General features: G+C 35.6%; 1 protein-coding gene across 1 annotated transcript in view; it reads left to right on the plus strand.

Moving 5' to 3' along the window:
- WDR27 (WD repeat domain 27) overlaps positions 1-22,245 on the plus strand; it is a 94,576-nt gene that overhangs the window by 34,438 nt on the left and 37,893 nt on the right. Inside the window, exons 22-23 of the mRNA XM_048299635.1 lie at positions 5,903-6,005; positions 17,979-18,077. Coding sequence (XP_048155592.1) covers positions 5,903-6,005; positions 17,979-18,077 — 202 coding nt within the window. The remainder of the gene's footprint in view (positions 1-5,902; positions 6,006-17,978; positions 18,078-22,245) is intronic.

The raw sequence follows: 22,245 nt of genomic DNA on the forward strand, positions 1-22,245 counted from the left end.
CTCATACTGCTGTGTGTATTGAATGCATTTTGGAGACATTGCTACTCTTTCTGAAGTCAGGAATCTAGCATTTATTCATACTCACCTGTACCTGTTCTCTCCACCATTTAAATTTAATATCTCAGAAAAGTCTGAATTGGAATACCACAAGTTGCTTTAGACTACAAAGGCCAGATATATCAGAAAATTCCAGTACACTAAGCCTCCTTGTCTGCCAGTCCTGCCTGTGTTTAATGGCTATGCTCATGAGCAGTGAGATGTACTTTGGCATCCCAGTGCTGTAAAACCAATGCATAGAAAGAATGTAGAAACTTAGGAATTAATGGACGTTCCATTCCCTTACACAGTAAACACATAACAATACAAAGTATCAGACTAGACTAAATACCAGCTGCTTTAATACATTCATTTATCACTTAAACTTCATATGACAGTTTTAAATTCTGCTTTACCAGTCTAGATCCTTTCAATTTCTCACTTCCTCCCACTTGTAGATTAGATAATTCTGTGCTTTAAATGTCCAGAGGAAAGATTTCTTTTCATTCATTCTGTTAGGAGGAACACTATGAATTCATAGTGTTGCCCTCTTCACTTTGTTTAATGCATTTAGAATATTGAATAAACACTTAGTAGCACCAGCTCACATTCACTAGCAAAGTTACACGAATACAGATATCTTCATGACTGGCTGATAATGAGAAATATTGTGTGTCCTGTTTTCTGCAGCTTCCCTAGGATGGTTAGTTCCAGGGAGTCCGTTTCCTAAAGAGAGGTTTTAGAATGTGAAGTAGTGTAACTTTTCTTCTCCAAGGCAGATTTCAGACCTCTTGTATTGCTTTTAGGCACTGATGTGGACCTTCCTTTCTCATCAGTAAATTATGGCTAAACCCATAATACAATAAAGTTTCATTCTTCTTTGTGTCAGTAATTGTGGCCTGGCTTGACCTCAGATTTTCAGGTGTACCTTTACTCAATTTACGAGCTGTGCTGTGAGGATGCTCTCTGTGCCACTGGGCCTTAATTGCCCTGACCCTGCTCTGCTCCTTGCTCCAGGCTGTAGAAGTCTGTAGAAATGAACCAACAGAAGCCTTCAGCAAGGGGGAGTGCTGGCACCAAATGCACCAAATGCAACCCCCAGGCACCAATATATGCTGAGGGGGGCAACTAGATGGAAAATATCTTTGCAGAAAAGGACACCAAGAAGAACATGAGCCAGAAATGTGCCCTTGAGGCAAAGAAGGCTTATGATGTCCTGGGCTGTATCAGGAAGAGAGTTGCCAGCAGGTTGTGGGAGGTGATACCTCCCCTCTGTTTAGCATTGGTGAAGCCACACTGGCTCTATGTAAGCAGTGAGTTTGGATAAGATGGCCTCCAGAGCTGCCTAACAATCTCAACTACCATGTCACTTTGTGATTCTATGAAAATAGCATTTGTTCTTAACTTGCCACAGAAATGGGAAGGGTATGGGAAGCTGGGGGAGCTGATGTAATATTGACTAAGAGAGCAAGATGTACAGTAACAGCTGAAATTGAAAATTAATTTAGAAGGCAGGAGAGGGAGAGTTGTGCTATGCTGTCAGACGTGCCGTGCTTATTATCTACCCAGAGATGAGGAGAGCAGGGAAGAGTTAGTACAGCCCAATTTGGAAGTCAGGGATGCTACTGTGGTAATGTGAAGAGGTAGACGTGGTAGGTGCTAGATTACTGTTGCAGGTAATAAGAATAGCAGGGACAAGGTGTTAGGAAGACCTCCCAACACCAAACACACTAACACCTATGGTGGCAGGAGCTGCCTGCCTCTGACTCACACTCTGATCAGTTGAGAAATGGAAGTTCAGCTGTTGAACTATGCTGTTTGCTGCTGAAATAGCCATTTTTCATCTCCTTCTGAAAAAAAAAAAAATGCGCTGGGCGCTTATCAGACCACAGTGAAGACTTGAGGAATACTGAGCTACTTGCACATAATGAATTGCTTCAGCAAAATACTCAGCTGCATGATAATACTTTGATGTATGATCCCAGAGAAAATCAGTTTCACCTTCTTTCAGTCTCTGAAAGAATTTTTCAATTATATGAAGATAGTATTAGACATTAAGGCAAAGTCTCCAACTAGTGCTATGATGCTGTGCAGCTAGATCATAAACTCCTCTGGCAACATATTTTAGCAGAATTCCGGCAGCCACAGGGAGCTCACTTCATTCATTTTCTGACAATTGCACTTTGAGACCTTAGGGTCAGACATGCAGTTTGAATTTTGAGATACTTTTCAGTTTGCATCTCCACTGTGAGCTAGCTGCTTGACATCATCCTAAGCAAGATACAAATATACACATACTCAGAATTTGATTGCTTCTTGGTTTCTTCAGAACATGAGGATCCCATGATTTGTCTTTTTTTTTTTTTTTTTTCCTCCTTGGCGCTTTTGAGTCTAGTTATTCAGATTCTGAGAGATAAAAGACTGGCTGGAGTTCCTCCAAGTTTGGGACTGGAGATGCATGAAAGTATAGAGGATGAGGAACACAGGGATGTGGTCCCTGCTGAATGCTGTGGTGAAAACATGCTGAGCTCCTGTGTGAAGGGTTTGGTGTTTCAATGAAATGAGACCCATGTGTACAGTACATCTAAGGTAGCTACTACTACTGTCAAGTTATACTTGCATTTTGCAGAGCCTCAATAGATCTGCTGGTACTGAAGAGTCTCTGAACAAATATCAGAGCACTGGCACAAAGTAAAACAATACAAATGAAAGTGGTTTAAAAAAAAAGAAAAGAAAATTTTTGTTTGCAGTTAATTTTTTTTAATGCATCAAGTATAATGAAATAGACTCCTTCGTGAGAATATTGTCTTATTTATAAAGACACACATTCCAGTATCTTTCTCTTCCAAAGACAGAAAACATGGTACACTTTTTTCTAATATTTTTCAAGTTTTTTTCCAACATAAAAAGATACATATTTTGGAATGTAGACTAAAAGATGTACAATAGAGAACATAAGCTGTTTTCTGTCCCATGCAATTACCAGATGTTTGTCATGGTAACCCCCGAAAAGCTCTGACCAGAAAAGCATTCTTAGGAGGCTGGAGAGCATGCCAGCTGGCCACGTAAAGCCTGCAATATCCAAAATAATTTGGATCACCACCTGTTGCTACTTAAAAAAAATAGAATAAAAAAAACCAAAGCCTGAAAGAAGACAATCCCTAAAATAAGCTAAAATCATACACATAGTATCTACTATTAATTATTGGATTTTTTGCCCACTTTTTTTTCCATTGCTGTGATACCTGTGGGTATCTGGAGTTAATAGACTGCATAACAAAATTTCTACTTAATTCTGTGGAAAGTTTAATTGGAATCAGTTTGGTTTTTTTAAAACGTGTTTTTCGAGCAGGATTTTGAGGGTTTGGGGAAGTAGTTAAACTTGTAATGGAACATATATCCTGATATAATGGAAAAGTTGAACAAGAAAACAATTAAGAAAATAGTATCCAGGATGCTGGTTATTACTGTGGCTGTACTAGCACAAGGAAAAGGACACTGTCCTATGACTGGGACATTGCTTTATATTGCTGTGGTGTAGCAGAGAAAAGATCAGTCGAAGCCTTGGGACCCTTTTAGTTCTTATGTATCTATTTATATGTGAAGTATTTGAGTTATTGGTCACAAATACAGAGGAGTCAAATTCTTTGGAAAGGAAATTTTTTGCATTATTTTATTAAGAGACTCATCTGTGAAGAAGACCCCATTGAGGAAATTATGTTTTACAGGCTCTGACAATGAGATCTTAAACACTTAGAAGTAGTCCTGATGACCAGTGCTCTACTTAAGGAAGAATGGTGAACCTGAAGATACCTTCAGGAGAGACAGTGGATATGAATTTTATTTATTTTTCTCATGACGAAATTTCTTGCATGTGATGCTGATGTATCTTACAAGTATAAGATTAAAAAGAAATTTTTTCCTCAAATTCTCTATCAAAAGGCACTCAGAAGGGAAAAAAATCTCCCTGAAATTTGCAAAGAGTGCAACTGGTACTTGAGGCTAAATTGTGGGAGAAGTTTATTCTACACAATGAGTAATGTTTGGTGGAAGCCTAACTGAGGAGGAAAATACTGTGGAGACTGAGGTATTCTCCTTTGCTGTCAATAGGAATCTCTAACAGAGGCAGGTTATTCAATAGGCCAAATGTGGCTATTGGTTACTAAAAGTCTCTGAAGATTCATGCAAAAATACTGAAGTTGAAAAATATTTTTACATCTTAGTCACAATAATTGGCTCTCTTCATATGTTGCTTCTCTTGAACTGTAGTGTTCTCTTAAATTGGGTTATTTTAGCAGTTTTAGGATAGAACTCATCTGAGGTGAAGTGTCTGGTTACTGTATCCCCAAAATGTCTGTTAATATCAGTAGTTTTGTTATACAGAATACAGTAAAGTTCAGAGTTAGGCTCTATAAAATGATGTATTTTCATGCATTCAAAAGTGTCTCTTTTATGCTTTAATAAGTGATAGCAATTAGATCAGTCATGAAGCCATGTTTTTGTTTAAGTATGTCTGTTTCACCTGGGTGAATGAAACCAGCTTGGCATTTAGTGCATTCATACACATACATGCGTATCTGCAACAGAACAACATGGTATAAAAATTTAAAGCTTTCTGCACATGGGTTCAGTCGATTGCATTTAAATAGCTCCTGTGATTTCACTGGCCAGGAAAAAGTGTATATCACAGGAGTTGGCAGGAGATTTTACTATTTCAAATTTGTTCCTGGACCTAGCATACATTAAAAAAAAAAAAAAAGAGAAAAAGAAAAAGAGTATATGACAGCTGCGTTATGGTGAAGTATGTGAATTTGTTTTGTAAGAAGCGTAGGTTGACAGCATTCATAATAAAGGCAAAAGAAGAATATAGGTTATTATAAGTCTGTTTTACAATAATACCTCAAAGGTATAAATATAAACTTCTGAAATGAGGCATACATATGTAAATGACAGCTCTGAATGGTGTTGAAACTTGTATTAAAATGTCTTTTAATACTGAGGAAACTCTAAATTATATATTTTTAACATTAGTTTTGTGGTGACTGCAAACATATCATGGTTCTTTACAACCCATGTGGTGCTTTTTAGGTGGATATTAATCTCCATCTCATTAAAAACATTATTATTTTTAAATGGCCCAAATGTGCTCAGCTATTTAAAACTTACTCTACAATGCTTCTTGCAATATTAACATGAAAAGTACGAAATTAATTCCTTGCATTAATTTTAAATCCATTCCTTCCTTTAGACTGTATTAACACAGATAGGTAAGAAATTATCAACAGTTATAGGACAGAGAGAGAGATTTCTCACTTTGGAATGTTGTTTGGATATTGTCTTTCTTGGTTTACCATATACAATAAATTAGCATATGGAGTAGAAATGTAAATAGGCAACAGGGTTTAAGTATTCAGATTTGGGTGTGAGAAAAGCAAGCAATAATTATTAATGTTATGATTCCACATACTGCATCTTGATTTGATATAAATAACTTGAGGAAGATCTATAAATCTTCATGAAGCAGACTTTCACACCACCTTCCCCTTTGATGCCAGGCATTGCAGCTCCTCATTCCTAATTATTAATGATGTTTCTATCCCTGTAAACTAAACAAGGGAAAACATGGGTTTGGTCACTGTCCTGGGGCAGTTTTTTCTGTTCATTTTATTTTTAGTCATTAATTTTCAAAATTTTCAGTTTTGACAAAATCCTACTGCAGAGATATTTAAAACTTAATTTGTGGATTTGCCTTAGTGAATTTGCAGACTAAGAGAAACAGATGAGACTTCAGCAGGATTTCATGAAAATGGCAGTAAAAGAGGTAGTTTTTAGTTGGTATTAATAGCATTGAAATTCCTCTGTGTAGGTGTGAGCGTCGTTTTGAAGGGCACAGTAGCCGCTGCCATCCATGTGGAATTGCAGTGTCTCCCTGTGGACGCTTCATAGCCAGTGGATCAGATGACAAATATGTAAGTAATGTTTTTGCTTATTTTCTTCCTAAACTATAGGAACTACTCATATTGTACAAAAAAGAGTCTTTGCAAGCATGTTTCTAGGATTCATCTTAATGTGCATTATTTGGGTCTATAATACTTTCATATAGTTCATTCACGTGTAGCAGTTACATATGATTCATGATTATTCTGTCTGAAAAATCCCAGAGCAGCTAAATTTTAGTGCTCAAAGTAATTGTTAAAAGCTTGTTTCTATGGGTTTCTATAATATTTGACTCTGAATTGTCATGTGCCATCAAAGATGAGGAGAATGGTGTTCCTTGTAGCACAGCTTTATGTGTTATGTACATATCTGACCATGAGGAACTCTGTAGCAAATACACATTAATTTACTTAAGCTCCCAAATACAGGGTGATGAACCTTTCATTATGGCTCTCTTATGAACCAATCAGCTGAATAAAATGATTCCAGTCGTTCAGCTGGAATTAGAACTTTCCACACCCTTTGTGTGTGTGTTTTCTCCCCAGACAGGTTCTCTTCTGTATCAATGTCAACCATAGTTAAATTATTTAGAAATTAATCCTGAGTACACGTGTATTGCTACCTTTTTGAGTTTCCACCTAAATTTAATTCAGTAATGCCTGCATTGTTGGCAGATGTTTTTCTTGCTGTTTGTGAAGAGATGGATGATTGCTGACTTGTACTATAGGCCTTTGAAACTGGACTGGGTTTGGGTTTATTGCAAACATATCCTTTCAAAACAGCTGGGTAGGAAAGCTGTTTAAATTTATTTTAGGTATTTCTAGGTTAATCATCAGAACATGACACAGAGTTTCTGGTCAGCTTCAAATTCAGAACAAGAGGAATTTACTCTTGTGGCTGGTTTTGAAATACTGGCTCAAAACGTGAAGGTTAGAGATTTTATTGGCAGATTGCTGGAGGTTTGGCAATAGGTATTGTGTTCTTGACATTTTCATGTTAAACATATTTTTCAAGTTTCTGGTAAATAGCATTTCAAAATGTAGATTGCAATACACAAGAAGGGCTTTTTGGTTTATCTGTGAAAAAATGCATCTAATATTCATCTCAGGTCATGATTTATATGATATACTAATATATTTATTTGAGGTTACTAATTAAAGTTGCTCTTGAGTTGTATAAAAAGAGGTGCAATCACAAAACCGTTTGTCTTCTCTTTTGCATTAAAGTATTTGTTTGTAATTAGTGCTGATACAAGACAAGAAAGACAGCATGATTTTGTCCTTACTCCAAATTCTTGGCACATGGTGGGTCATCAGAGGAAGATGAGTAGCTGGCATGCATCCTGCTCCAGTTGGCATGTGGTCCCTGGTGGGCACAGTGCCAGTCAATACTTTTTAGTGTGGCTCTTAGGTAGGAATTTTGCATAATTTGTGTCCTATGTCTGTAGAGAACTTTCATTGTTCTTCTTATCCCCTCAGGAAAACTGAGTCAAATTTTGGACTCTTGCTTATACTGTACTGTTAGGACAAAGTGCAGTTTTCGGGCATTTTTTAGGAACCTTCCCTTTGAAACGTTGAGACTGGATATACTTTTGTGCTTCCTTTTTAAACAGAAAATTGAACGTTGTACTGAATAGTCCATTCATATTTTTCAACTAATAACATCCTGACAGATGGCTTAATGTGCACCTGGGACAGTTTTAATAGTACCAAGAAGTCACATATTTCTGAAGATTGTATGAATGAATGTCTACTGGAATAAGCTGCATAAAATCAGTAGTGTAGATACAATGCATTATCTTCAAAAAGAGCATTCTGGGAATAAATTATGAAACTTTCAACTGAGAAGCAACTGCATCTTCAGTCATCTTGGAGTTTACTTTATCAAGTGCAATTCTTGCACTATGTGGTTAACAAATGTGATTGATTTTAAAGCCAAAAGAGGCATAATTGGAATATATTTGAGAGGTGTTGACCTTAAACTACCTTTTGTATTTCACAATATCTGAAGTATTTGACAAAGAGGAATATGTTGTCTACATTGATTAGCAGCAAAATCACATTCCTACAGGGCATAGAAACAGCAAACCAAAATACGTTATTGTAAAAAAAGAGATGAAAATTCTGTCTGCTTTTTTCTCTACTTAGAGGGTATATGACCTGTTTTGTATAAACCTGTTTTTATAAAAAAAAGAGCTAATTTTCTTTCTGTGACATGTAGTTCTATTTAGCTGTTTTAATTTATGTCTAATTAGGCACTTAACTTTTGTCTTTGGAGACCTCAGGGCTCTCTCAATAAATTCCAAGTTTCCAGAAATGAAGTAGGGAATGCAGAAATAAATAATTGTCTCTGTAATTGTTTTCAGATTCATTCTTGCTGGCTCTCTTTGAACTGTAGACTCTAAGAGGCACATTTTGACCCTAGTGCTGAAATTGGATTTTCTAACATAAAACTCTCTGTCCATGCCAAATCTCAAAGCCTGTGTTCGTAGTTCACATGGATTGACCCATATCACAAACCCAGAAGTTTTTCAGCATAGCAGGTTGCTACATGAATAACAAAAATACATGGGTAGTGTATGACATTCTCTTCCCTTTTATTTACACTTTTCAATGAAATCTAGGATTTTGCTCACAACAGTGACTTTGAAACACATTCTAAATCCAAGATTAAATTTATGCCTTCCAACTGTGAAGGCACCAAATCTTGAGAGAGTAGTCCAGAGGGCAGCATCATTGAAAGGAGTAGAAGGAGACAAGATAAAGCAATTTGATGCTTATAGGTAACATCAGTCTAATAACCAGTTGTGAATCCCTGAATATTAACCTTCATGCAAAATTGGTTTCAGAGTAAATTCTCATTTTGCAAGTGATGCTGGAAAGTGATGCTGGTCAGGGGACATGTCCAAAGAGTTCTGCGAATCTGTGAGGGGTGGCTGGATGCAAACCCAGACCTGATATTGTTTGCATACTCAGTTACTTTCAAATGCAAGATTCTGCATCAGGCATAATACAAACTGTAGAATTTGTTTATAGTTGTCACCTTAATTTTAAGTAGATAAAGAGATTGATATTCCAAATAAATATCAGTGCTGCTGAGCAATATACTCTGATGTTTTACTACCAGAAAAGTACATTTTGAGGTTGGGCTGCCAGCACTCTTTTGTTCTGTACATCTGCTCCTCTTGCACTGCACTGCTTCCTAATGTAATCATCGCCATAGAAGATTATGATATATTTCTCGACCCCCATAAATATATTATTAGTCACATTAGTCTTGCTATGGCTCAGTTCTGATTTATAAAGTGGCGATCAGCAATGTTATCTTTCTTCTCTCCTCTTGTCTTTAAAAGAAGAGTTTAGATGAGGCCTATCTCAGTTTGTTATTGTTGTGCTCAGATGCTCCGATCTTATTAATATGAAATACTTCCATCCTCGTGTGCCTGTGGTGTGATAAACTTTAAAATTGCATCTGATTAGGTTTAAAACTTGCATAAAATGATCTAGAGATCAAAGAAGAAACACCCCAGGAAACCCCAAATGTGAATGATAAATATGTGGTAGATTGTTCTCCCTTTAAGACCCCAGTTCACTAGAACTTTTTTGGTACTAATAATGGTAGGTAAAAGGCTACAAATGAGGGAGTTAGCGAAGATATTAAGATATAGGTGTGTGTAAAGGGAAGAGATAGGACTAGTTAATAGTTTAGAATGCTTTGTTTCATATCTCTTGGGAGTGTGTCTTGGAGGCATCACTGAGGTTTAAATTAGGTATCTTTGATACATGATAAAGTATGCTTTAATACTTTATTTGGAGAAAATAGAAGGCTATTTTCTTTACTGGAAAATTACTTTTAGAAATGTATGATATATATATATACTGTTGTATAATGTTTGTTGTCTTGGTCTACACTTCATTCCAGAGGGCTTGCAGAACAGAATGTATTATATGAAGTAGTGGTAGCAACTATCTGAAGTATTTTAGTTTTCAGTGTGATTGGTATTCCAATTATATATTGTTCAGGTTTTATCTTATGTGTCCATACTGTTTAACTAAGATAGACTTTAACAGGAAACATCTGGAGAAAACAGCTTTAGTAATGTTTACTGTGGAAAAGGCAGAACTGACATTGCTTGGCAGAACAAAATCCATAGCAGAGAATGAATGACAGACTCTGACAGCCTCTCTGCCAGCTATTGATGGAGAAAATGTATCCCTTTCCAAAGAAAAACACAGTTTGGTTTTACTCTTGAACCTGAGTTTCTTGGATTCCTTGGTAGCGTGGTTGGCTGTTAGGCCGCTTATCCTAGGAGTGAACAGATAAATGTTGCCTTCTTAATCATACAGTCATGACTTTGAGTATGCTGTTGCTTCACTGTCTCTTTGGGTATATCTTTGAAGATGACTGAAAATCTTGGCCTTGGTAGATTATTTTATGAACCATGGAGCTATAGGAGTATGAGCACATTAATTGTTCTCGTGTGCTTTTTGGTCAGTTCAGGCTATTGCTTATCTAGGCCACTACACTTCAGATCTGACCACCACAAAACCAGATTGGCAGGTGAGAGAGGTGGAGGATTTTCTGCTGGGTATAGATGTATTGTTATTTAATTACTACAGAACACATTTTTTAAAATCAAACTGAATTTTATGAGTATGTAATTTGTTACTGTGTTAACACTGAATTTTGGTAATGTTTTTGAGAGATGGGTGGAAGCGTGAGAAATTAGCCTTTTTGCTAAAGAAAGCTAATCTTATAGAAAATACCCTGTGTTCAACTGTAGGCAAAAAAGGAAGTCGAAGTAGATATGAATACCCAATGTTCATTTTGGAATGCATACAGTGGAATCATACTTTTAGCAGTGAGCTGATAAAAGTGGATATATATAGTTTTATATCCACAGGGCTTGTATTTTCTATATGTGTACCTCTTGGTTTCAATTCTTGACAGTAGCTGAATTTTAGGTATCATTGGTACATCTGGTACAAAAATCTGATTAAAGGTCCTTTGCAGCATCTGCATCTTTCAGTACTTCAGTCAAACAGTCAACACCACCACACAAAAAGGAAATGTAATTATTGGTATAGTTGATACAGAGGAGAATCTTAGCAGCAGTCAGCAAAGAGCCAAAGTGGGTGTGATACAACCATGCTGCTTCATAGTGAGAGATGAGGAAAATTTTCTTAGAATAAAATCTTCAACTAATAATTCTGTACTCTGACAACACTACGTGTGTTATAAAGGCAACCTAAATTCAGTCGTGTGTGCTGCTACATAAATTTCATATGAAGACAACTGAAAACAATCACATACACGACGCCTTGAAATTAGGTAATGAAATAGAAAGTGAATTGACAAAAACTACAATTTGGAAGCTTCATAGAAACGTGGTTTAGAGAGGGAAATCTGAGATACGGTTTATGTAATCTTTTTTAGTGAGGAAAATTCAAATGTGTTAGCTGTAACTGCCAGAAGACTGATACATTTGAAAAATACCCCCTGCATCTTGAAAGAATGCTGATTTGTATAATATTAACTATTTTAATAATAATAACTAGTTTAATAATAACTAATTTAATAACTAATTTAATAATAAAATATTTTAATAATAACATTATAAAAATTCACTGTCACTCATTTTTTATTTATGTCAAAGGAAATCATATGGAGACTGGGATCTTAGAGTAGTGGGAAGTTTCCCGTGACTACCAGAAAGACAGCCTCTATAAGTGTCATTAAAAGGGAAAGGGACTCTCAGCGGGTGTACTGTACTCAACGTTTTGGTGCCAGGCTTGATTAGACTTTCCATGCTACCATGTGGTAAGTGTATAAGATATCTTGGGGCTGAAGAGCATTAATCAGTGCTTAGGATACTTGTGAAATCTGTTTTATTATGTGTGGATTTGGCACTGATACCTATAGTTAAGGTAGTCTAACACTTTCCACTATAATTCTGTTTTCAGTTGCTTGTAAGTGAGAACATTTTGGGCTGGAACTTTCCATGCTCAGTGTCTGCTTCAGGTTAATTGTTATTTTTCTTTAGCATAAGTAGTTCAGGAGCTTTTTCAGCTTGAGATTGAGGAAAGAATACATGGTTCTATGGGATATGTGTCCCAGTATAAATAGGGAGTGATGGAGTGCAGGTCAAACACTTATATTATGTACTGTGGGATTATGCATCAAGTTTGATGGCACTGATGCGTTATTAATAACTGGAGATATCGTTTATAAAAACACATTAGATTTTTTATTTATTTTTCTATCGGGGGCTTAACATTTCTATCTTCTGTAGCTCATTTGACTTATTAGGAAAAATAGTCACAGAAAAGTGATGACATTGGCTAATCCATGCAAAACATGTGAAGAAAACATCTCTATTTGTGTAAGACCAAATTAGGTATCTTAGATATCAATGTCTTTTTGTTTGTTTGTTAGTTGTGTTCTTTTCCTGTGATCTGTTTGTAAAATGCACACTTCAGCTTAAAGCCACAGCAGCAACAAAATCAGTTTCCTTGAAACTGGTGTTGCTTTTCTGATCTCTGTGCAAAAGCTGATAACAAGGTGAATCCGTCTGCTACTCTTCAAGTGTTTATGATTTGCTTCCCCCTCTTTCCTATCCCAAGAGGAGTGTAAGGAGTTTGACACAAATCTGTATGGCCATGGGTTAGACTAGGGGGCAATGGGAACAGATGAGAACAAGTTTCCTTTGAAGTTAGAGTGTGAGAAAACAGAGGAAAGAATTTACAGTGAAACTCTGCAGATAAAAGTGTCAATTTATCTAGCACACTCTATCTACCAATTCAGTAGAATTAAATAATTTTCCATTTGGATACAAATTCCTCCACTCAAGGAAGGGCCTTCACCCTTATTCCCTGTCTCTTGGTACAAATCTAGAGAAGAAAGCAGAAGCTTATGTATACTTGTAAGGTGCTACACTGTCACACTCTGGTTTGCTGAAACCTGACTCCTCCAAATTTTCTTCAAATATCAAGTGAAAGGAAATACTAGTAAGTATGTGGTTATGGGTCCAGGAAACTTCTTTGGAAGCTATTGGTACAGGTAAATTATTTTTACTTTTGGCTGACCCTCAGCAAGAAATGGAAAGGAAATACCAATATCTACTGGATCAGTATTTTTATTAGACAAAATTAGTCTTAATATAAAAAAAGGGGATTGACTTTGGCTAAAGTCTAAGGCATTATATGCACATATGCATTTTGGGCATTGCTGAGTGCTTCCTAGACTGTTTTGTTTTCTTTTTCATTACATTTGTTTTGCTGAAAATCTGTTCTTCCTCTGTCATTGATTTCAAAGTTTCAAGCTTTTTTTTAATTCTTCTGTGGCTAGTGTTATGGTATCATTTACAATTCAGTTACTGTTCTTTTATTTTTTTTCTAAAATGATCTAGTAAGTATAGAATAGAAAAACCATTTGGATGACATCAGAAAATACAGCAAAACTAAAATGATGGCTGACTATAGTGGAGGAATGTTTATACTGGAGTTATTCCTCTTCTTATGAGTGTTAGTTCTGTTAAAATACAATTCTCTTTCGGGTTTATGTTTTGTTTTGAAACTTTTGAAGTTAAAAATAAATGTACTTTCAATATTTAACTTTTATTCTCAGAATTTAGACTTTCACTGGCTAGTTTAAATATCTGTGGCTAGAGCTACTGAAACAGAAGCTGGTTTTATACACTTTTATATGATGATGTTTTTCTTTTAATCAGATTTTATTGTGTTAAATGTCAAAATTACTCAAAAAATTACTATTAGTTTTCCTTAAATCAGTTATTGGAAGTGAAGCTGCCACAATGTAATAAACTATGTAGCTGGAGTCTCTGCCCATTTTTCTGTTGAAGTTGAACCATAACACCTAAATATTTAAGATTTATGGGACTAGAAATACAGATTCAGAAAGATGTTTAGCAGTGGTTCCACTAGGATAGATTTTTTAGAGTGGAGTGCAATGGGCAGGTTGTGTTCCCAGCAACGTTCTGTGTGTTTTGTCTAGCAGCTGTTCAATATGAGCATACTCTTTGTAGTAAAGGTCAGAGGAAAGGGCTTTCCCATGTCTGGTCTTTCCCATGTCTTCCAGTGCTTCAGTGGTTAGCTACAGGTGGGCTTCTACCAGTAGCTGCTTGTCATTACTTCCTCTGATCCACTGAATCTTGTTATATAGTGTGACAATTTGGTAAAGTGCTGCATCCCAGCCCAATCTCTAGCTCAGGTCTAAGAATCATTTCTTGAAAGGTGGGAGGTAAGGGTTTGAATACTTTTTAGGCTGAGAAGTGTGACTACAGCACCAAATACACACCTGCTAGATTATAATGAAGCTGCATGACTGCTTCACAGCATTTTTTTGAAAGAAAGGTATGAGATAAATGGTCGATTTAGAAACTGTGTGAAGAGCATAAATTACTAAAATACCTGGGTTTAACAAACCTTGGATTCTTGTTAAAAAAAAAAAAAAAAAAAAAAAAGAACTATTATCACATCTATTTTACAGAGTGGAACGGGGACATAAAGATTAAGCCAAAAATGAACATAGTCCTTCCCAAATTAAACTGAGAACCTGGAATGGAAAGTTAATTTTTATTGGATAATTTTGGCAAAGTGCTATAAGCCATAGATTCTGATGGAAAAATTTCAGCTTCACTAACCATGTCTCTCTGTGATATATTCTCTTGGTTAAAAAATGGAGCATGTTTCTCTGTGAATCAGAACATTTTGTGCTTTTGATTCTTGCTGTCATTGACTTTGCCTCTTCTTTGCTCCTCCTTCCATTAAAGGGAAGGAGAGTAGGCTTGGAGAAGTGAGAGGAAAGCAACCTGTTTTATTAGATCCTCATGTGTCAGTTAAGCAGAGTCCAGATGACTTATTGTGTGTATCAAACACATGCATTTTGATTTCATTATCTACAGTAGAGTTCTATTCTGTTTTAGTTCTTATTTCTAACAAAGTTCTGTAGTATATTAAAAACCACAACATATTTGTCCTGTTTTGGTCATTCCCACAGTTCCAAAGGGGATAGATATTTTTCAATAGCTATGAGTAATAGGATTTGATTTTATGATGCAAATACTTTAAACTGTCATGACATGACTGAATATTTTGATACTGTTGAACCACTTTGACAAGATGTCCTTGGGATTTAAGAGGGCCCTTTGGTAAGAATGACTTCTCCCTGTTTTCACTTATACTCTTTCTTTAGTTAGATGTGTAGGAGCATCCTGTTCTGGAAAGTGCAGTGCAGCTTGCAATGCTTTGTGCTCACCTCTCACTCAGTGTACTCCTTTCCTTTCTGGAGTTTCCCTGGAATATGGACTTCTACATCATTTTATCTCTAATTTTCTTGAGACTTGCATGTTCCAATTAATTGTGTGAGCACGACCGCTGTAGTTTGTTCTGGAACTGTGGTTGTGGTGCTGAAGTACAACCTGACTGCAGTCTCTACACCTGATCCTTGCTGAAGTACAAAGGTAATTTCCAGCACTCTGTTCATGGAAGGAAGACCTGTTGAAAGTCTGGACAATAGGATTGTGCAATATAGAGTGTGACAAAGCTTGGTATGAAGGAGAGAGTACAATATTACAGGTACTGAGATATCACATAAATGTGAGCATCTGATAATTTTGGTACTAGTTGGGTTGGGGTATGATAGCATCAGAATTAAAAATGGAAAGCCACTGCAGAGGGAGGAGAATGGATGAATGTGGATGTGGTTACACCCTGTAAAATAAGGGAAGAATACTATTGTGTTAGAACTCTGAAACTTTCTCTGTTTAAGCCTAATAGCTTGGCAATATTGTAATCTGTTTAGGATGTGAAGTAAATAACCAATAGTGCCTCTTAATTCTTTTATGTCGATAAAACAACTAGAGGTATTTATAAGGAGCTTTTTTCCCTTTTCTGTATGGTAACAGCAAAAAACTTGAGCTGTCCTGTGTATAGACTGATTTTACTAATACATGGTCTTGTATTTTTCTTTAGAGGAAATAATTTCATGTCTACAGATGCATCAGAATGCTTTCCTTTGCGTCATATCACTTTTATCTTGTTTGGGCTCCACTTACTGTTCTTTTCTGTTGTGAGATGATCGTGTCCCAAGTGGTGAAAGTCACAGTAGCGATGTTATGGCCATATATTTTAAAACAAGCAAATGAAAATTGCTGCTTTTAAAGCACTAGCAATGACTACTCATTATTATTACAGGTTTCCTAAATTATTTTAGAATAAGGTTTCCTGAGATATTTTAGAATAGGCAGAAAGGTCTTACTTTTTAAAGAAGGATTTTTAATTAACAAGCATTTGCTTTTAGGAAGGAGACAAGGATTTTAGCACATTGCCAAAGACTCTGCTACTTTCTCAGTATGCCAGTATCTGTGTGTAATGCTACAAAAATCCAGAGTTTAAAAATGGATACCTACATTTCTGTCTGTTTTCAGGTACTCCATTTATGCCAGTAGATGGTTTCAATTCCATATCTAGGACTGCATCTGGGTTATGAGAGGTTTATAAACTTGCTCCAATTAAGTAGATTTACATTTAGCTTCTTTCTTTGACTCCCAGTGGATATGGCCATGAATGGAATATTTGACACTGAGAATAATCCAATGATTTTTCAGTGCTGGTTAGGACTAGACAATCTTTGGTGTTGCATGCTAAGATTTGTTTTCTGAGTGGAGCATTAAACTTTTTTGAGGACTGGAATTGGTCCATGAATATTTTCATAAATTGGGAAGACTGTCAGTTGAGTCCACACATTTTTGGGACACATATCTTATTGATATTTGCTGTCTGATAGGGGAAGTTCAGCTGTCTTGAGTCTGAATGACTAAACTTATTTTAGAGCACTATCAGCAAAAATCTTAAGTCACAGTGTAATACGCTTCTGTAATAGAGTCTCTACACAGTTTAGTTTGGTTCAGTTTACGTCAGATTGTGTTCTAAATTCCATGTTCATTAATGTCAGAGATTTAGTAAAGATGGAGGAACTTTAATCTTTTTAATTGAAACTTTAGAGTTTGGATTATCATCTTTGACTATTTTTTGCATGCTTTACAATCTGTTCTATCTTTTGAGATACAAATTTTATTTATAATATACCAAATAAGACTACATACTATGTGTCTGTTTTAATATGCCTTGCATATGCATAGTCTATCCTACAAATAGTTATGATTTTACTATATAAGGAATAGTCTAGAACAATCCCGTGTGTCTGCACGTGACTCTCACAAGTGTTTATTGTGAGGAAAATCTATAATACAGGATTTATTTCAAAACATTTTTTTTTAATGTAAAATAATGCTGATTTAATATCACAGTAATTCCATTTTCATAGTATCAGTATGCCTATGACTTTCACTGAATTTTGGGATGGTTTCCTGATGCAGTTTTTTTGTTATTTGAGGCTGTACCAGTAAAATTTTAATTTTCCCCTAGGAAGACACTTTTCCCTTTTTCTTTTGAGAAAAAAAGTCAGGCAATATACTTTTTCTCATTGATGATACCTGCAGCACTTGTAATATTATTGAATTGTTGTTGAATTCTATGCTGTTCATTAAAAATTGCAAAGAACTGTGTAGAAACTGAAAAAAATTTACCTTAACATTGGAGTGATCAAATTTAGAAAGGAATTAGATTCCACTTAAAAGAAAGGATTTAAATTCCAAAGAAAACAATTTAAAATATATTTTAAAAGGGTAATTTTTTTACCTGCTTCTTGAAGTACACCTAATATTTAGTTATTTATGGGGAAAAGAGTGCATTACTCTTTCTAAATACTTTAAAAAAAATTGAGTTAATTTAAGCATTTGCTAAATTATCCCAAATGATAGAAATCAATTCTAAGACATTGATGACTTTTATATTTGTTTAGCTATGATTAAAATTTTCTAACTTCTCTGTAGGCTGAATATTTAATGTTCTATACTATATCTTAATGCTTCTAGAATGTGATTATTTTTCTTATAGTGAAAATATCAACTCACTGTTTTTTAGGCTTACATATATGAAATGCGTTCAAGCACTTTTTTACATAAACTGGGGAGACACACAGAATCTGTCATCAATGTCAGCTTTAGTCCTTCATCTCCACAGGTAAGCCATTGCTTTTTTCCTCTTTATAATTAAAGCATGTAAAATAACTATAATTTTATCATTTTAAAGCTACAAAATTACAAAAAAGCACCCTCTCTGTGGTCTTGCTCTTTATTCTGTAGTCTGCTCTTTTATTTACATGTGCCAATGTGCTGTGCATCTGTAGGGCTATTCATCTACTTCCCACTGTAGTGAGGTTATTGTGCCAATTACAAACTCATGCAAAATTCCACATGCTACAGCGACAAATGCCCTGATTAAGGGCCTGCAAAGAAGAATTCTGGCCTGGGAACTCTTATGAACCTGTACATGTTGAATGTTGGGAAAAGGAACATACATGTCGAATTACCAGAATAGACAGGGTATGTAAGGGAGAAATAAGTAGGGGCAGGGAAATGACAAGGGCCTCAGGCTTGCTGTCATTATTCAAAGGCCTGAAAGATTTAAAAAGCAACATTATTTTAAGTTTGCTGTCTCAGAATAAATATTGAAATATCTTTATCACAATATTTTGAAAAACTGTTACTTTTGTGCTTTGAGTGTTTTTGATATCTATAGGTAAAAAGTACTCCAAAGAAGTTAGGCATTATGCAGTTACAGTTTCTATTATTTTAGTGAACATTATACTATGCTAACAGCATTCTATTTCAATGTAATGGTTTAATTATAGTGCAGCAATATATACGAAGAAGTTTGTTTTCTAAGTTTTATTTTGACACCCAAGCTTCCCTGAAGCTATTTTATCACGTGAGTTCTTTGTATACTGGTTTTAATCCTAAAGATGTACTTTCTTTGTTTTCATGTTGAATTTGCATTGAAGCCTTATACTTTCCACTTTTTTCCTTACTCTAAAGACACAACAATGGTCACTATATATATTTAAGTAAGAGTGCACAGTAGCTTCTGTTCACTTCACTACCTCCTCACCACTGGCTATACTTGTTACTATTAATATTTATGGAGTAAATAGAATTCTTTTACTTGTAGGAGTATTGGAGCATTTACATATCTCCTTCCATTTGTAAATAAAGATGCTAGCACTTCTGTGATTTTAGAATTTCTGGAAGTTTTATTCCTTATGTATATATTTCTTGAACTGAGAAATAGTTGATTGCTGTCTTATGGTGAATATTATGTGTTTCTGGTCTTTGGATTCAGCAATGTTATATTCAACCAAATGGTATGGTTTCTTAAATGTTGCAGCCAAATTAAGAGCAATGCAAGGTTTAGCACTGAACACACTTCTGCAAAAAAGATATTATATACCATAGGAATGGAGCTGACTATAATCTTGCAGCATCCTGATCTATGGTCCAGCTGTTGGAATGCATTTTGGTGGAAAATGTCTGATTAGGAGTTTAACTGTTAAAAGTCTAGAAGTTCAATTGTAGTAATACTATGAATCAAGACTTGGAAATAACCAAGTTCAGGAAAATCAGTTATTGATCAAGGGGGCAGAATCTATAAATGGTGTAAAATAAATTTTGGCTGCAGCTCCGAGCCAGACAGGTATGAGACTGTGCCTTGGGGCACAAACCCTTCAATAGTGAATTTTATGAAACATCACACAGTCAATTAAGTATTATGGTTGAGAGCCTAATCTGAAGCTCAAGAGCCAGAAACCCTTTTCTTGAAGAGCTCTTTCCTGAGAAGCAAAGCCTGTGGACTTGAACCAGCTGATGAATCTCCCCACAGATATGGTTCTGGGGAAAGATTTTGATGTTATCAGGAACATATTAAGAAGCAAGGAACGTGTAAAACTGCTGCTTTGAAGGATTACAAATGAAATGTAAATTTAATTAACCAAGTAATTCTGCATAATAAGCACTTCAAAATGCTTTCTAAGTAAGTATTTTTGGGGGAGTTAGAGAAACACAAAAACTAAATCAAACCAAAAAAACCTACCTGGGCTTTCCAACACAGAGTTTAGCAAGACGTTACATTCCAAGGCACTAGGAGAAGCTGCTAAGCAATGCAATGATAAGCTTGTAGAGTAGAAAAGAAGAAAACCACAAATTAATCAGAAAAAGAATAATCTCATACCTTGAAAGAAAGACTTTGTATTAGGCAGTCAGAGTTTCCAGTACTGGAGGATTTTTGTACCGATTGTTACCACTGGTTAGGGATTTAAAATTGGCTCTATTCTTGTTTCATCCAATGTTTGAATTAATATAATTGAGATTTATTTTGGGTTCTGAACAGCCACTGAACAGCATAAAGCCCCATTGCATTCAATGGAAAACACTGGCAGGGGAAAGAGAAATGGGTGAAAAAAGAAAGTGGCTGATGAGTGAAATTCAGACATTATAGCTAAGCTTTCTGCTGTGGAAACATCCAGCCAAAAGTGAGGTGTTCTGTCAGTGCTCCAGTTCAGTTGTTGCTTGCCCAGCACCTGTCCATGAGGTAGCTTATTCCAACCATTCTTATAACTCTCCCTTGCATAAGTGTTCTTCCAGAAAAGAGGGGAAAACCCTGGGTGGATATAATATTATTATAGGGGGCATTGTTGCTTTTATCATATGGTAATCTGCAATGATTTATAAAATGATTGATATGAAGGCTGGAGAAGGAGAATAAGTTAGAGCCTTTGCAGTTATCTTAATTTTCAAGATGATTTCTCAGTTTTAGCTCCTTATTGTCACTTCCTGGTTTTCACTCATTGTTCAAAACTTATATAGGGATAAATATTTATCTTACCAAAATCATTAATAACATTTCAATCTATTTTAGGGAATATACATTAAGGGTTATTATACTGTTTAACTATAACTGCAGTTACTAACTATAACACATTTGAGTCAGTCTAAGTTAAAAAAGGTGAGAGTCTTCCAAATATGGGAACAATAGATAATTTCTGAAATGTTTTTGAAGCAGGATAAAAGCAAATGGGGACACTATTGTCATCTTCTGTTTTTTGTGAAGTTGAGTATTGGTATATGCTGTGATGGAAGTTATTTTTTCCTGGCAGAATCATGACTTTGAAATCGGTGTGCATTGCTACCACCCTATTGATACACTGAGAGGTAGTTTCATGCTTTTGGTGAGCTCAGGCTGCACTTGCAGTTGGTCAGCTGGCCTGGCTGAGAACCTTCTGATGCAGACTATGATTAAAATTGAGTGACAAATCAGAGATGATCAAGAACAAGAGAGACTATTTAATTTTTTTCCTATTTAATGCGAAGCCAGCATGTTCTCATGTGTCTTGATATCAGTTCTTAAACTCTTTGCTCATTTCACAAGCCTGTTCTCTTTCCTTAAATATTCCCTGTACAGTTTAAGAGCAATGCAGTCTTTGTATGAAGATTGTCTTTGGCAAAGATTGTACTGCAGTTTATGTCTGGTAAGAAGATATTTCCTTTACCAACATCCAGCCAAAAGAGGCAGTTGCATTAAAAAAAAAAAAAAAAAAAAAAAGCCTCCTGCTGACCTCATCTACAAGATTTCTGAGGTTGAATGTATTTCTGTCTTTGTCTTCTTGAACTTTTAGCTAAATCTGTGTACTCACATTTGGTTAATCTCAGTGAGGTGAATGAGAATATAGAGTGGAAATTTCCTAAATTTAATGAACATACCAGTTTAATTTTTCTATCCAAATTACTGAAATATCAGTCTGATTAAATTTTATTAATATTTTATTTTTATTCACCATCATGTTCAATATCCTTCTCTTTTTCATCCTCAAATGTACAGATTTATTATGATGGTATTAATAAAAAAAAGAAGGGATGGCAGTTAATGCAATTTGTCCTAATCTTTCATGGGTTGTTCCAGATCAACTTGTAAATGTTACCAAAACATTCATGCAAAGCAGTCCAAGGCAGCTGCATCTGCCCTTTCTTATTCTGCGAGACTCTAAGACATATGAGGGGGAGAAATTGGGGTAAAAAGATCTCTTCAAAAGGTAACAGCACCTGGAGTACTGTTGAGCAAACAAATCACTGTGACACGAATTAAACTTTGGGGGTTTTTATGCAAGATGGTGATTTTAAAAAAAGTCATTAGCAGTCATTGACTGATACAACTGTGTAGCATGCAAGCCTGCAACATGTTAAAAGTCTTGATAGTCTTCAGGTTTGGAGAACTGCATAACTGTTCAGCTTTCAAACTTCCAACAGTTAAATGGATTTAGAAATTGAGCTGAAGCAGGGAAGTGCTAGTCAAAATAACT

Source organism: Corvus hawaiiensis, chromosome 3 (assembly GCF_020740725.1).
Source record: "Corvus hawaiiensis isolate bCorHaw1 chromosome 3, bCorHaw1.pri.cur, whole genome shotgun sequence".
Taxonomy (NCBI): Eukaryota; Metazoa; Chordata; class Aves; order Passeriformes; family Corvidae; genus Corvus; species Corvus hawaiiensis.